The 14,476-nt window shown below is 45.0% G+C and overlaps 3 protein-coding genes across 3 annotated transcripts; 2 read left to right on the top strand and 1 right to left on the bottom strand.

Annotated features, from left to right (window-relative positions):
* Positions 1–72: 72 nt before the first annotated feature.
* dnajc2 (DnaJ (Hsp40) homolog, subfamily C, member 2) lies at positions 73–6,548 on the top strand. Its single transcript, XM_070928932.1, has 16 exons — positions 73–240; positions 1,202–1,392; positions 2,272–2,347; positions 2,451–2,549; positions 2,635–2,857; positions 2,996–3,061; positions 3,151–3,242; positions 3,431–3,552; positions 4,003–4,152; positions 4,295–4,383; positions 4,522–4,591; positions 4,717–4,898; positions 5,218–5,318; positions 5,675–5,785; positions 5,945–6,105; positions 6,261–6,548. Exons 1-16 carry the CDS (start codon positions 186–188, stop codon positions 6,327–6,329), a joined length of 1,857 nt encoding a protein of 618 aa, XP_070785033.1. The 5' UTR covers positions 73–185; the 3' UTR covers positions 6,330–6,548.
* pmpcb (peptidase, mitochondrial processing subunit beta) lies at positions 6,355–11,193 on the bottom strand. Its single transcript, XM_070928934.1, has 13 exons — positions 11,095–11,193; positions 10,785–10,922; positions 10,283–10,369; positions 9,952–10,081; positions 9,377–9,575; positions 9,146–9,225; positions 8,820–8,932; positions 8,494–8,637; positions 8,043–8,203; positions 7,828–7,913; positions 7,654–7,742; positions 7,126–7,201; positions 6,355–6,554 (listed from the first exon to the last, which is right to left on the bottom strand). The coding sequence occupies exons 1-13, from the start codon at positions 11,176–11,178 to the stop codon at positions 6,490–6,492; spliced, it is 1,452 nt and encodes a 483-aa protein (XP_070785035.1). The 5' UTR covers positions 11,179–11,193; the 3' UTR covers positions 6,355–6,489.
* A 582-nt stretch (positions 11,194–11,775) lies between these two features.
* Positions 11,776–13,695, top strand: phax (phosphorylated adaptor for RNA export). The gene is made up of 2 exons (XM_070929106.1): positions 11,776–11,894; positions 12,079–13,695. The coding sequence occupies exon 2, from the start codon at positions 12,086–12,088 to the stop codon at positions 13,316–13,318; it is 1,233 nt and encodes a 410-aa protein (XP_070785207.1). The 5' UTR covers positions 11,776–11,894; positions 12,079–12,085; the 3' UTR covers positions 13,319–13,695.
* The last annotated feature ends 781 nt before the right edge of the window (positions 13,696–14,476 follow it).

Raw genomic sequence — 14,476 nt, 5'->3', positions numbered from 1 at the left:
GTGAGGAAGCATAGCCATTACACGGAGTGGTCAGCGGCGTGACAGCAGAGCTCGTTTTCGGATTGGCACTTGGAAAGGGAGGCCCATGTGGTGTGTTAATGAGCGGGCCACAAACTTCAGCACTTTAGGAAGCTTTTACTTGATAATTTCGGCACCTGAATGTTCGTGTAGCCCATCTTTCTAAGATGTTGTTAGAAGCGCTGGACGGCGATGAAACGGCTTTCTTTACAGCCGCTGCCGGTAAGCACTGAAAGGGGCCAGGTGAGGGTAGCTAGCTAAGCTACCAACGTTATATGTGAAGGCTGACGCTTTAGCATGCAGCTAAAAAGCAGACAGCAAGGACTAAGCTAATATTGTCAGCTAATTTATGGCTTGGCCCTTATTCCTAATAATTTGTTTTATTCTCTCTGTTTATTCCAACCGGTTTTTTTTTTTTTTTTTACTGTGTTGCATAACGTAACCGAGCTGCTGCCCACTCATGGCTGCACTTGCGGCAGTGAGTTATCACAGCTCGCGACATTAAGTTAGCCGGACACTTGCTAGCTGAGAGCTCTTGATGTCTAACCCACTTTCACTTGTTTGACGTTTCACAGACTTTCATTTGTCCGTCAGACGTTTATTACCGGGCTGTTACATAATGTCTGGACACCTGTTGTGCCTTCAGATAGTCTGACCTGTCCCCATTTTTGATGGGGACAAAAACAGCTGTTGTTCTTCCTAATTAAAGCAAAGGGTTAATTGTTCACACCTCACCGTAGTAAGACTCCCATGTTACCCGAATGGGTGGCCTTTCATCCAGGTAGTGTTGGGGAAATTTGCCACCCCAAATACACATTACTGTGGCTCAGTGGCATGTTTCTTTTTAGATATAAGAGCAAGCCTCACTGAAATCTGGTGTGTGTAAGAGCAAAAAGAGTTTGCTTCAGTACGCTCTTTTAAATATATATATATATATATATTTTTTTTTTTCAGTTTATGTTCAGCAAGGTGCTTTTTAGGAACAGAGAATTGACAGTAGAGTAGTACAAACAGTTCTTTTCAAAAAACAAAAAACAAATTTAAGGGATCCTTATGTGCTTTATATAAAAGAATGTAAAACTGTCAAATATTGATATTATATTATCCAATTGGGCTCCATATTGTTGTCCAAACGTGACGAGAAACTGAAGGTTTTTCTCACCTCTCGTGTCCCCCCCCTCAGCCTCTGTGCAGGTCCAGGTGGAACCTGTGGGTCGATGGTTCGAGGCCTATGTGAAGAGGAGGAACAGGAGCGCATCCACTTCCTTCCAGGAGCTGGAGGAGGAAGAGGAGTCGGAGGAGGAGTCGGAGGATGAGGAGTTTCAGCTGGAGGAGTACCCGATGCTCCGGACACTTGACCCCAAAGACTGGAAGGTAGAAAACTGATGAGACGTCTCCGCTTCCTTTTTCTGCTTTTTAATGTTGAGGAAATGCCTTTATTGTGACGAGTTATTGTCTGTTGACAGCAGATTCAGCTTTTCCTCTGCTAAATCTTTCTCCTGTCAAGAGAAATGTCTGCTGTAAATGAAGATGCTCCAGACTGGCATCTTCACACTGCTTATTTTGTCTGACCAATAGTCCAAAACTCAAACATATTCACCATCTATTAAACAAATATCAAAATTGTTGATTAGATTTCTGTTGGACTGGTACTCATAATGTTTGTGTTGAATCAGATATAGAGTCACGACCCATTTAGAGTTATTATAACTGTAATGATTACAAACTGAGTGAAATTCTGACTTTCCCTTGGGATTTAGGAGTGTTTAAAAGGCTGTTTGTGTGGACGCCCTGATGTAGAGCGGAAATGATTGATTGATAAGTTGATCGATTCATTTTCTGTCAGTCATTAAAAAAAAAAAGTAAAAATGTTGTTTCCAGCTCCTCAAATGTGAGGATTTTCTGGTTTTCTCAGCCTTCATCCATCATAGTCTTTGGGTTTTGTGGGAAACTGTCATGGACATTTCTTCCTATTTTATATAAACCAAACGATTCGTAAAAGTAATTTGATAATAAAGATAATGTCTAGTTGCAGTCCTGCACACGTGTAGCACTGAGAGGCTGCTGCTGGCAATGTGTGATACACGCAGCTTCTACTTTCATCGTACTTTTTGTGACATTAGATCAGTATTTTAAATGTCTGAGCTGGACACTCACAGCAGGTGCAGTAACACCTCATATGAGGTAGACTTAATTTCTACTCAAAGTAAATGCGACATATCTGCTCGTCACATAACTGTTTGATCGTTGCAGAATCAAGATCACTATGCTGTCCTGGGGCTCGCACACCTGAGGTACAAAGCCACACAGAAACAGATCAAAGCTGCCCGTGAGTATGCTGCTTCTGCTGCTTCTTCCTCCTCTCATGGATCATTTCTCTAGTTGGTAGGAAGTAACTCATGTCAGTCACATTCTCTGCTGTTTCTCACCAGACAAAGCGATTGTGTTGAAGCACCACCCCGACAAAAGGAAAGCTGCAGGAGAGCAGATTGTAGAAGGAGACAACGACTACTTTACCTGCATAACTAAAGGCATGCAACACTGCTTGTGACTGTTATCAGCACTGGTATTATTTACCGGAGAACTCACTGTTTTCTGTCATGGTTTGCACCTCAGCTATAGAAATCCTGTCGGACCCCGTGAAGAGGAGAGCCTTCGACAGCGTAGATCCCACCTTTGACAACGCCGTGCCTTCAAAGAGCGAAGGCAAAGAGAACTTCTTTGAGGGGTTTGCTCCCGTTTTTGAGAGAAATGCCAGATGGTCTTCCAAAAAGCATGTGCCCAAACTTGGAACCATGGAGTCCTCTTTCGAAGAAGTGGATAATTTTTACTCTTTCTGGTAAGTGGAAGAGGTTTTTTTTCGTTTTTTTGTTACATCCTATTGGTTGGTGTCGGAACAGAAAGCATTTAGCTGTGTCAAAACCACCAATTTAGAGAAGAGAATTTTTTTTAACGTGCATGTCACTTTCCAATAAAGGTACAACTTTGATTCATGGAGGGAATTCTCGTACTTGGATGAAGAGGAAAAGGAAAAGGCTGAATGGTAAGCAGGCCGTTGTACTGAAATACAATTCAGGTCCTGTGTTACGACCTTAAGTATCCGTCTGACGTGTTTTTAACTTTTTCTTGCAGTCGAGATGAGAGGAGATGGATTGAAAAGCAGAATCGAGCTTCCAGAGCTCAGAGGAAGAAGGAGGAGATGAACAGAATACGAACACTAGTTGGTACAGTCTCAGAGCCAGCACACACACTGCAAGATGAATGAAACAGACTTTATACCCTAAAGCTACATTAGGCTCGTAAATATGTTGTAAGAAGCTCCTCTGTATGTGGAGGCAGTCCATAATATGGTCCGGGAATCCCAGGAATGCTGAAATGAGTGAGACTGAGGAGTTGTTTTGTCTCACTGCAGATACTGCCTACAGCTGCGACCCTAGAATAAAGAAATTCAAAGAGGAGGAAAAAGCCAGGAAGGAGTCTGAGAAGAAGGCTAAAGCTGACGCCAAGAAGAGGGAGCAGGAGGAGAAGGAGCGAGTGAGTCTCATTCACGCTAAACATAACACGTCCATTCACTCTGTCCTCGGTGGGTCAATCCGTAAGCATCATCATAATTCAAAGGCTCTTGCTGCGTTCATGTTATATGGAAGTTACTGCAACTGGCACCCATCAACAAGATGTACTGTCGTTTTCTTAATGTTAACAAATCCCATGAAAAGGGCAAAAAAAACAACAATGTGTTGGTCCGTCTCTTAATACTTGGAATTCCCTCCTGAGCCCCAAAGCTCATTGGATCCTACTGAAGATGTAAATCTTTAGAAGCTGCTCATAAATATATACTTATCATTAATAAAAGGCTCAGTAATTTCCTAAAACAGCTGGTTGTTACGTCGCTCACACTCGTGCCTTTGTTGGGGGCTATTTTCAGCGGCGGATTAATCCACACTTGGTGCCAGTTAACCAGTCAGTTTTCTGTGCGTTCGACAGGCCCGGCAGGCGGAGTTGGAGGCGGCCCGCTTGGTGAAGGAGAAGGAGGAAGAAGAAGCCAAGCAGGCAGCCCAGCAGGCCAAGAAAGAGAAGGAGATCCAGAAGAAGGCCATCAAGAAGGAGAGGCAGAAACTCAGGACCACCTGCAAGGTTCCCTCTCATAGAAGCGCCCTTTGATAGCCTCAAACCTCAAGTGTTACCCAAGAGTTGTAGAGACACTTGAGACTTGCATTAGTCACAGTGCTTTAGTTAATGATGCCTTTCTGTCTCCACACCTGTAATCACTCCGCAGAACTGGAATTACTTTGGTGACACTGAAGCAGACAGCGTGAAAATGATGGAGGAAGTGGAGAAGCTCTGTGATCGGCTGGAGCTGACAAGGTGCAGTCAAACGCATCTTAACTCTAAGATGGTCCTAGTCCTGTTGGTATTATATAAGCTAAGATCGTCCTAGCCTCGCGATGCCTTCGGGAAACCGAGCCCTAAGGAGATATGTAACTGTGTTTTTTTCGTTTCCAGTCTGCAGTCCCTGAATGAAATCCTGGCCTCGGGCTCAAAAGAGGACAGTAAGACAGCTGTGGAGAAGCAGGTAAAAGGGCCCATGTTTTTTGTGGCATTTCACATTTATTTGATAGCTGAAAGGACCACCAGAAGACATACCATCCTTAGTATGTAAGGTCCTCACAAGTGCACTGTTGGTATTCGTCCCCTCAGGTGCAGGAGGTGAACGCCCAGCTGCAGAGGGAGAGGGAGGCCGAGGTCCAGGCGAGGCAGGCGGCTCGCAGCGCTGACCAGGCCAGCGGAGGAGGAGGGGCCGGGGGGAAGGGCTGGAACGAGGACGACCTCCAGCTGCTCATCAAAGCGGTCAACCTGTTCCCCGCTGGAACCAACGCCAGGTAGACACTCGCACAGCAGCTTCAGTGCTCCGCCTGCGTCCACCCAGGATGTGTTCAGGCACAGTGTTGAGTGTAGGCAGCAGCCGCTGTAGTTATGCACGTTAAATGGAAGAAAATATGCTTCGTGTAGCCCGGTCTTGTGATTGTTGTCAATGTTAATTCAAGAAAAATCAGAAGTGCTCGGTCAGGTGCAATAGATCTCCCAGCTAATTCAAATACAGCTGCACATGCTGACATGTAAACAAAAGAATTGTAATGTGTTCGGAAGTTAGTAAGTAAAACTTAAGTTGTTTTTTTCTTTTCCCCCTTTATTCTCCAGATGGGAGGTTATTGCCAACTATATGAACCTACACTCCACCAGTGGCATGAAGAGGACGGCCAAAGACGTCATCAACAAAGCCAAGAATCTACAACGGCTAGGTAAAGTCAGATGGGAAGAAACTGAGATTTACACAACCTACTGCAAGCCATCTTCAGGGGCCTCGCACTTTAGCATGACTGCTTCTGTTCAGCTTAGTTGTGTTTAATGACAGCCAAATGAACATAGATGAAGTGGAGTTATTCTGAATACACTACTGCTTATTAATGCTAATAAAGAACTGTAGACGGGCTATTGAATGTCCATCTTGCGTGTATGGAATGCAGAACAAAGAGCAAGTTCTCCTCGACTGAGCTTGAAATATTAGTTCATTCTGAATATTGTTTGTATTGAATTAATTGAAGAGTTTTAAATTAGAATGATATGAATGTAGTTGAACTTTCTATCATCTCCACAGATCCACTACAGAAAGATGAGATCAACAGGAAAGCCTTTGAGAAGTTCAAGAAGGAACACACATTTGTAGCGCCCTCCATAGACAACGCCGTGCCCTCAGAGAGATTTGACGGTGAGTGTGTCCGTACAGCAGCGTAGTGTCTGTGTAACTGCATGAAAATGTTCCTATTGGCAGAAAAACAAAAAAAAACAAAAAAAAAAAAGCCCTGGGAGCTCCCCAGAACAGCTTGGTCTGAAAACGCCTGCTGACTCTCCGCGTCTTGTCCCTCAGCCTCTGGTAGTGATGGTAACGCTGCCGCCTGGACCACAGAGGAACAGAAACTTCTGGAACAAGCCCTGAAGACCTACCCAGTCAGCACACCCGAGCGGTGGGAGAAAATCGCAGCTGCTGTCCCAGGACGAAGCAAGAAAGACTGTATGAAGAGATACAAGGTAAGATTGGTGTGCTGGTCCGAGCTGAAACTTATCGCAGTCTAACAAAGGAGGCCGCAGGTCGCCGTGATGTTGCACTGAGGTGTTTCTCCTCCAAAATACTGCTGGTATTCTGACAGCTTTTTTTTTTCCCCCCCTCCCTGTTTCTCTGACAGGAACTGGTGGAGATGGTTAAAGCCAAGAAAGCTGCACAGGAACAAGTGGCAGCCAAGAGTAAAAAATGACAAGAATCACAAAGAATAGTATCTGTTATTTTAACATTATTGTGTTGGTCTTTATTTTATAATAAAAATTAAAGGAGGAAAAAGATACTACAGACGAGGCTGTGTTTTGTTTTTATGCTGTACAGTTGATGCATAATCTGTCCTTTAAGAGCGGGTCTGCTCAGGCTCTCATCCAGAACATTCCACTGCGGATCTGGTTGTAGTCTGGCAGCTGTTCAATCGGACCTGAGACAAAAAACAAAACAAGTTGGATTTAATGTCATTAAAAACTGTATCGCACTGCTTCTAAAAGGAAAACTACAGTTTATTTTGTAGCTCTTACCACTGTCGGTTATGATGAGCACTGTACTCATTTAAAGTAAGTGCTGGGAACACGGTGAAACTGCCCACCTACTGTAATTGCTGTAGCTTGTTTGATCCTGTTTCTTGCCACATTCCCAGATGTCAGCCATTACTTTGGGGTGAGTATAAAGTTATAACCAACAGCACTGTTGGCCAGAGCTACAAAAATCCATTTAGAGCAACTGCAAAAAGTAGGTACCATGCATATTTGAACCCTGTAATTTGACATGGAACTTGAACAAATCAATGGCTGCTTCTTGGCCTAAAAACTGGACTGAAGCAGAGCATCTTGTCCCTGAGACACCAGGTGAAATTGAAAAACAGAGAGCCACCGAAACTTTCAGAACTCCCATGAGCTCAGGGATAGTCGGCATGCCTGCTACACAGTGTACAAGTTATATTCATACATGTTACTCTAAATCCATTGTGAAAAAATGACCGAGAAACAACATACCAACTGCTGCGATGGCGGGAGCCTTGTTGTAGATATATTTGGTACACACGTCCTTAATGGTCTTCGCATCGATAGCCTGCAGAGAGGGGCACAGCAAACATTACAGAAGTTAAAAACGCCGCAATGGTTTCCCACCACAGTTCCCTCACTGCATTTATCACATACCTTTGTTCCGTTAGCCTTGAAAATCTATTCAAGTTCATCAACTGGAGCAAAAAAACGCACATTTATTGCATATTTCCTACTTCGGTGAAATATTTCTCATTGAAACAGGATGTGGGCATGAGGCATAAATCATTCTAAACTGTTGACCAATGAGATATCCGCTAAGGAGAGGAGGAGAAGTCGGATTACTTAAAAATCATCTGTCTGAGGAACGATGCTTGGACCAGATCAGGAGTTAGAAAATGAGGCTTTCACGATGCATCACTTGGAAAATGGGACGGAACGTGCCACAGTTGACTCCTTCAGTTCCGCCAAACTGTCCACTGAAAGACTTTCAAATGAGATCTGACTGCATCCACTCACATCAATTCTGGCCTCCAGCTCGTGCAGAGGGATCCTGCGGCTGTAGCACAGCATCTGTCTGCCGATGTCCTCGCAGATGGGGGTGGATCCTGGCGAGAGCCAAAAAAAAAAAAGGTCAGTAAAATGATGCCTCCCTGACCATCGCCCCACGCCTTTGACGCCACGCAGCCTTACCGTCCAGATGCAGGAGCATGTTGGTCTTGAGCAGGTTTTTGGCCCGTGCCACCTCGCTCTCCGTCACACTCGTGCAAAGAGACATCCTAACAGGAAGCGACAGGATTCATCAGACCTGGGAGTTATGATCTTTGGTGTTATATTTAGACGTGTAGGCGTGGAATAAACACCATTTCTACTGTGCATCTGTCCTGTGTGTGTGTGTGTGGACTCACCATTCCATCTGAGTGAAGTGCATCATGTCGTTGATGGTGCTGGGCTCACACACCATGTAGAGCCCCCACAGGCCGGTGTCTGTGTAGCAGGTGTTGAAGGACTGGAAGCTGTGGCACAGGTTCCCCTGACAGGCCATCTGAGCCAGCTTACTGGACAGATTCTAGGTTCACAAGGAGGACACAGTCCAACAGGGACGGTTACAAGACGGAAGCACGACCTTTGCACTTCATTACTACTACTACTACTACATTTCCAATACAAAAATTCTAATCCTCTGCACGGGTCAATAAATCAAACAAAGTAGCGCAGACCAGCTGGGTTGATTAACATGAGTGTGACATCATGGTTTAAGTCGTCTAGTGCAGCTTGCTGTTAGAAAACCAAAACCGAAGTCATTTGGGAGTCGGGTGACGTTTTTAAACTTGGCTTCGAGGTATCATCAGTACTCACCACACCTCCGCCAAACGAGCGGTCCCAGTTTCCAATGAGCGTGTTCGCCACCATGAGGGGGATGGTGTCGGGGTGTGACCACCCGACCGCCTCCACCGCGATGGCGATGTGAGCCAGCGGCATCTTGTCGTCGCGCACGCGGATCTGGAGCCACAGCAGGACACGTTCACTGGTATTTTTCCATCAGTCAGTAACTCAAGACTCTCCTATTCCAAGATTTTTTTTTTTTTTTTAAATAAACAGTTTTTTTTTTCTTTTTCGAAATAATAGTAATTATTTACATGACAAAATTAAAGCACAATAACAATGTGTGGTATTGCCCTTACCTCGCTTCCTGTGAAGTGGCATGGGGGAAGTGCTGGGGCTTCACCTTGATATCTGCCAGGAAGTTTCCCGAAATGATACTTGGCCAAATCAATGAGCTCATTGTGTGAAACTCCTGATCAACAAAGAAAAAAAAACAAAAAAACACACAGCACAGAATGTCAGAACAACCTCAAAGCCATATTGTACTTTGGTGTCAGAATCAACAGTTATGTCAGCTTACTTTAAGGTCTGTCTTCTTGTTGTGAGGGGTGGTTTATAAGCTAATATCAAACTAACATAGCAAACCTCTGTGAACCAAACAAGTGAAGAGGTAAACAGCTCTGACCTCCAGCAGCAGCCAGCACGATTCTGGGGCCTTTGTAGTGAGTGGTGATGTACTCCACCAGGTCTCCTCTGTTGATCGTCCTGCAAAACGAATAAACCAAACACAACTGACTTGCAGAAGGGACAGGCGTACAAGGCGACATTTCTAAAGCAAGGTTGATGCAGCAGAACCATGCGAGACCGGCGTTTGCGAGCCATACAAAAAGCATTTAACGTGCGTGTCTGGTCTCACTTGATGTTCTCGGTGGGGCCCAGGATGGTCCTGCCCAGAGCGGTGGACTGGTACGCGGTGGCGTGCAGGTAATCAAAGACCACTTCCTGCAGATTGGTCTCTACTTCCTGCATCTCCCTGAGGATCACCCCTCGCTCCCTCTCGATCTCGGCCTCGCCCAGCGTGCTGTTCTGGATGATGTCAGCCAGGATCTCCACAGCTTGACGAGAAAGACTTTTTATTCAAACAAATCAGTCTGTGATGTGCAGTGTGTTATTTTGTGTTGCGCTATTATTGACTTTTATTTGCCAACTTCATGAACCTCAGTCGTAAGTTTTCCTTAAAATGTAATCAATTTACGTTGACTTTAGATGACATATGTGAAGACACAAAGCCTGAAATGTCTTGTGGCTGCATTGCAATCTGGTTGATGGATTCTCCTTGTCAGGTGACCCCAGAATGACGCCCTGGCTCTATCATGTAATCTAAACATGCAATTCTCTGAAAAGCAATAACACGCATTCCTCTTTTGTTCATCACCAACTCAGTCATCCTTGTGGTCGTGACTGCATATGTCAGTGTGGCCCGTACTGTACCTCGTGGCAGATCTTTGGAGAACGCCTTGGCGTAATACACGGTTTGCTCTCGGGAGGTGTAGGCGTTCAGGTGAGCCCCCATGTTCTCGATCTCCAACTCCAGATCCAGCTGGGAGCGCTTCCTCGTGCCCTGTCACACACACACACACACACACACACACACACACATGATATTACACTATTTTGCCAACAAGCCTTTTTTGTTTTGTTTTTTTTAAACTACAACTGTCTTTACAATTGTTGCATATGCACAAATAAAAAAACATTCAAATATAAACCACTTAGTCCAGTTAGCAGGAGTAAAAACATCGCCGCACTGGTAACATCTTACCTTAAATGCCATATGTTCCAGGAAGTGTGCCGTGCCATTATTTCTCTCGTTCTCGTAGCGACTGCCGGCGTCTATCCAGAGGCCCACCTGGAGGAAGCAAGCAATGAAATATCCACAGATTAATAACACACACACACACACACACACACACACACACACACACTCTCTCTCTGCCGCTACTGTACCAGAACATCAGGCAAATACCTGAGGCGAGGATTGAACATCTTTATTAGACATTGGGATAAACGCCTTGAAGAAACCACCACCTGGAAATCAAATTATTTCCTACAACTTCTAAAAAAAAAAAAGGTGCTATGAATATTGTCCTGTATGTTGTGTGTGTATAAATAATTTGACGATAACCACAAAATGGCATTTTACTTTATTCTTGTACTTTTCTGAATTATGATTGTAAATACAAAAAGGCAGCTGGGCCAAATAAACAACAAGTCTGTGTGTGTGTGTGTGTGTGTTTTTTAGGGGGGCTTAACTTTGAACTTACAGTGCAGGTGGTGAGCCCAGCGTCCTCAGAGGCCACCCGGAGTCCGTTTTCTAAACTGGTCACCTTGGTTTCAGGGACGTTTAGAGCCACCTGGTGAGCAGCTTGAGTAGCCAAGAGTCTGCGCGGTCCAGCTGTGAGCTGCGGGCGGAGGACAGACAGGAATTAACCGCCAGTCACGATGATACTACAGATTCAACTGTGAGCAAACATTGAGCCTGACAGGCTGCGCCGAGAGGTTTTCCTCCGTTATACACGGACAACAAGGAAGAGTTATATCAATAAAAGATGACTGTAGAGAAATTCCTCTTACCCTGCTCAAAGAATTTGTCTTCAGTAAACGTCTTTGCAGGAGATATCTCCCCGCAGACGTGAGGTGCCGTACGGACGCCGCCATATTGTTTATCTGTCACACTGCTGCGCGTTTGCCTTTTTCGTTGACGCAATCAGTACGCAACATCCGCCGGATGTGGAGAGATAATGTCATTAAAAGAACAACAACCAGAAGACTTTTTGAAACGATTAAAAAAAAAAAGTAATGTACATAAAAGTATACCTACAAAAGGCACAACATAAACCCAAGTTATAATGGCAAAATCCTAAAATAATGGCGAATGAAAAAGATCTAAGAGGGTATATTCAGCGCACTTTGCTCAATCTTCTTTTATTACATTCTCACAACTGTGCATGTTCCTAAAAACGATGTTATACAAAATGTTGCCGTTAATTTTTCATGATGTCGAAATTATTAAATCAGAAAATCAAATGCGCAGTAAAATGTTCAGTATTTTTTTTTATATAATATGATTAAATTAACTTTTATTATATTAAATGCACTCTACTTTATTTTTTATTTTATTTTTTTTACTTTGTTTATGTTTGCTTAGTATTATATGAAGAAAATGCTTATTTCAACGCTTTTTCCTTCCATGGTCACGTTTATTTTGAAAGGGTGTGACAGGTGGAAGGCGGAAGTGTGGCTTTAGCCTAGCGCGAATTTTCTTCTCAAGTTTTGCTCTCAAGATAGTCAACCTCATCACAGCCCTCCACAGAGAGTGGCAGAGCCAAGCAAGGCTAAAATACAGTTTCATGCAGAGCCAGCAGCAGCGTCAGGTATTTGAAGGCATTTCTCTTTTAACACAGAGGTGTTTGGTTCTCTGCCGGGTTTAATATTAGCTTTAAGTTCTGTGGTATTGTTAGCTGCTAACGTTAGCTATTGTCGCTAAACAGTAGCCTTAACTTTAGCTAATGCATTAAAACAGCAGCCAACAGCCGTTATCTTTGGTGTGGCTTCCAGGCAAGAAATGGCGGATAGCGGAGATCTAATGGACGGCGATCTTGAAGATGGAGAGATCTCCGGGTCCGGGTCGGATACTGAGATGGGAACCGCAGCAGCAGCACAAGCTCGACCCCAGGTACCTCCAGCTTTCGGCGGGCAGTCCTTCCACAACAGAGCCGCCTCCCAGCCCTCCGCCGCCGCCTACCGCAGCGCTGGTAGGACGGCGGAGTCCAGCGACAGCGACCCGGACTCGTCGGACGAGGAGGCGGCTGTTTGGCGCCGGAAGCGTCAGAAAGTGGCCAGCGCTCCCCTGCCGCCTGCCTGCACCACCCGGGCTGGGCCGACCCGCATGCCCGCCCCCTCCGGCGGGCTGGGGGGCCGCAAGGTGAACAACATTTGGGGCACTGTGGTCCAGGAGCAGTGCCAGGATGCGGTAGCTGCAGAGCTGGGGATATTTGGCATGGAAGGTGAAGTTAGCATGTCCAGCAGAAATGTGGAGACTTATAACTTTGTCCTGGCCCGTAAGATCATGGAGAAGGAGAGGGAGATGGAGAAGCTGTCGAGGGATGGAGGAGAGGTGAGCATGCTGGACGCCCAGCTGGAGGAGTACATGAAGGACGGGGACTCAGAGGAGAGGGCAGGAGGTGATGCAAAGAGGAAGAGGCCAGCTAAAGACAGACTGGGCCCCAGGGCTGAGATGGACATCAAGGGCCGGTATGAGATCACAGAGGACGACCCAGAGGATAAGGTGGTGGATGAGATCGCGCACAGGCTGCAAGAGCCTAAAAAAGACCTGATAGAGCGCGTTGTCAAAGCCATTGGGAAGAAGAAAGCCATAGAACTGCTCGGAGAGACTGCCACACTGGAGGAGACCGGCGGCGTGTACACCATGGACGGCAGCAGGCGGCGGACGCCCGGCGGGGTCTATCTCAACCTGCTGAAGAACACGCCCAGCATCACCAAGGCCCAGATCAGGCAGATATTCTTTGAGGAACACCAGAAAGAGTGCAAGAGCAAGAAGGCCGCCCAGAAGAGGAGGCGGCACGTGGTGGCCAAGAAGATGAAGCAGGCCATCGGCACGCTGAACCTGCAGGAGCACGACGACGTCTCCAGGGAGACCTTCGCCAGTGACACCAATGAGGCCTTGGAGTCATTGGAGGAGGCTGCGGAAGAGGAAGAGGAGGCTCGGGAGGAAGCAGCCGTGGGCATTGAGGAGACAGCGGTGGTCTACAACTCTGCCGACCTGGAGGTCTTCTAAGGGCTGCCTGCCTGTCAGAACTCATTTTAGATTCAAATTAAAATGACAAACACTTAAAGCACTGTATAAATACTGTCTCTACTGAGTGCTGAATCACACCTGTGTGTCCTTTTTTTTTTTTTTTTTTTTACCTTAGCAATAAAAGGAGAGCTTATGTTAACAAAGATATTGGTTTTGTTTGGTACAGCATGGATCTGTAGATTTCAGCACAGTAAGACTTACCGCAAGTTAGTTTGATTTGTGATAAATGCTTGCCTTTAATATAAGTAACTCTCTTTGCTATACTTTTTGTTAGGAGATAATGAGGTCTTGATTTATTAAATCTGTGTGATGGAATCTGGAATATAAATAAAGGTGACTCGGGTAAAATTACTTAAAAAAACAGTGAATGGTTTGCGTGCTGGGCTTTTTCATTATTAAGAGGCTAATAGGCTAATTTTTAGCATTGCGATACAGATTCAGTCCCTGATATGTGTGTTTTCAGTGGGTCAGGATGGTTCGGCTGAGTGTCACAGAGAATCAGGCTTTTTTTTTTTTGTAAATAAAAGAGCCAGAAAAGCAGAAAACTTCTCAGTTACAGCAGTTAGCAATTGTAGTACAGGCGTTTGTCCACTAGATGTCAGGCACACACTATTTCCCTCAAGGACCAAATTGCCTTATGTTTATATAAAGTCAGATAAAGTGTTGCTGCTATACAAGGAAATAAAAGGATACAATACAAAAGGTAGTTGAATGATACATGTTTGAAAAAAAATTGTATACCAGAACATGGATGTAATGGAAGGTGCTATATATACGATATACAAACAACTTATACAAAAGTGTTTAATATTAATATTAAAAAAAAAACCCTGACCCAGGAATTGAACCAAGTAAGATAAATAATACACTTAAATAAGAAATACAGAAATGGGATGGGGTAATGGAATGACGTATCTATGGAAAGCACACGCACTTGTATTGCATATGAAATGAGAACACTATCCACTTTGACTGATCTTAAAATAGACAGCAGCACAATGCAGCACCAGTGGCAGCAGACACTGTACTGGTAAGGCAGGAGATACCAGACACGGTGTCTTTGGGACGCTGCGTAATCCACACTCCAAAGAAATAGTCCCTGTGTGTTTCGAGGATTATCGAGAGTAACTGGCACAT

This window comes from Enoplosus armatus, chromosome 22 (assembly GCF_043641665.1).
Source record: "Enoplosus armatus isolate fEnoArm2 chromosome 22, fEnoArm2.hap1, whole genome shotgun sequence".
NCBI lineage: Eukaryota > Metazoa > Chordata > Actinopteri > Centrarchiformes > Enoplosidae > Enoplosus > Enoplosus armatus.
This window is presented reverse-complemented; position numbering and strand designations above follow the sequence as displayed.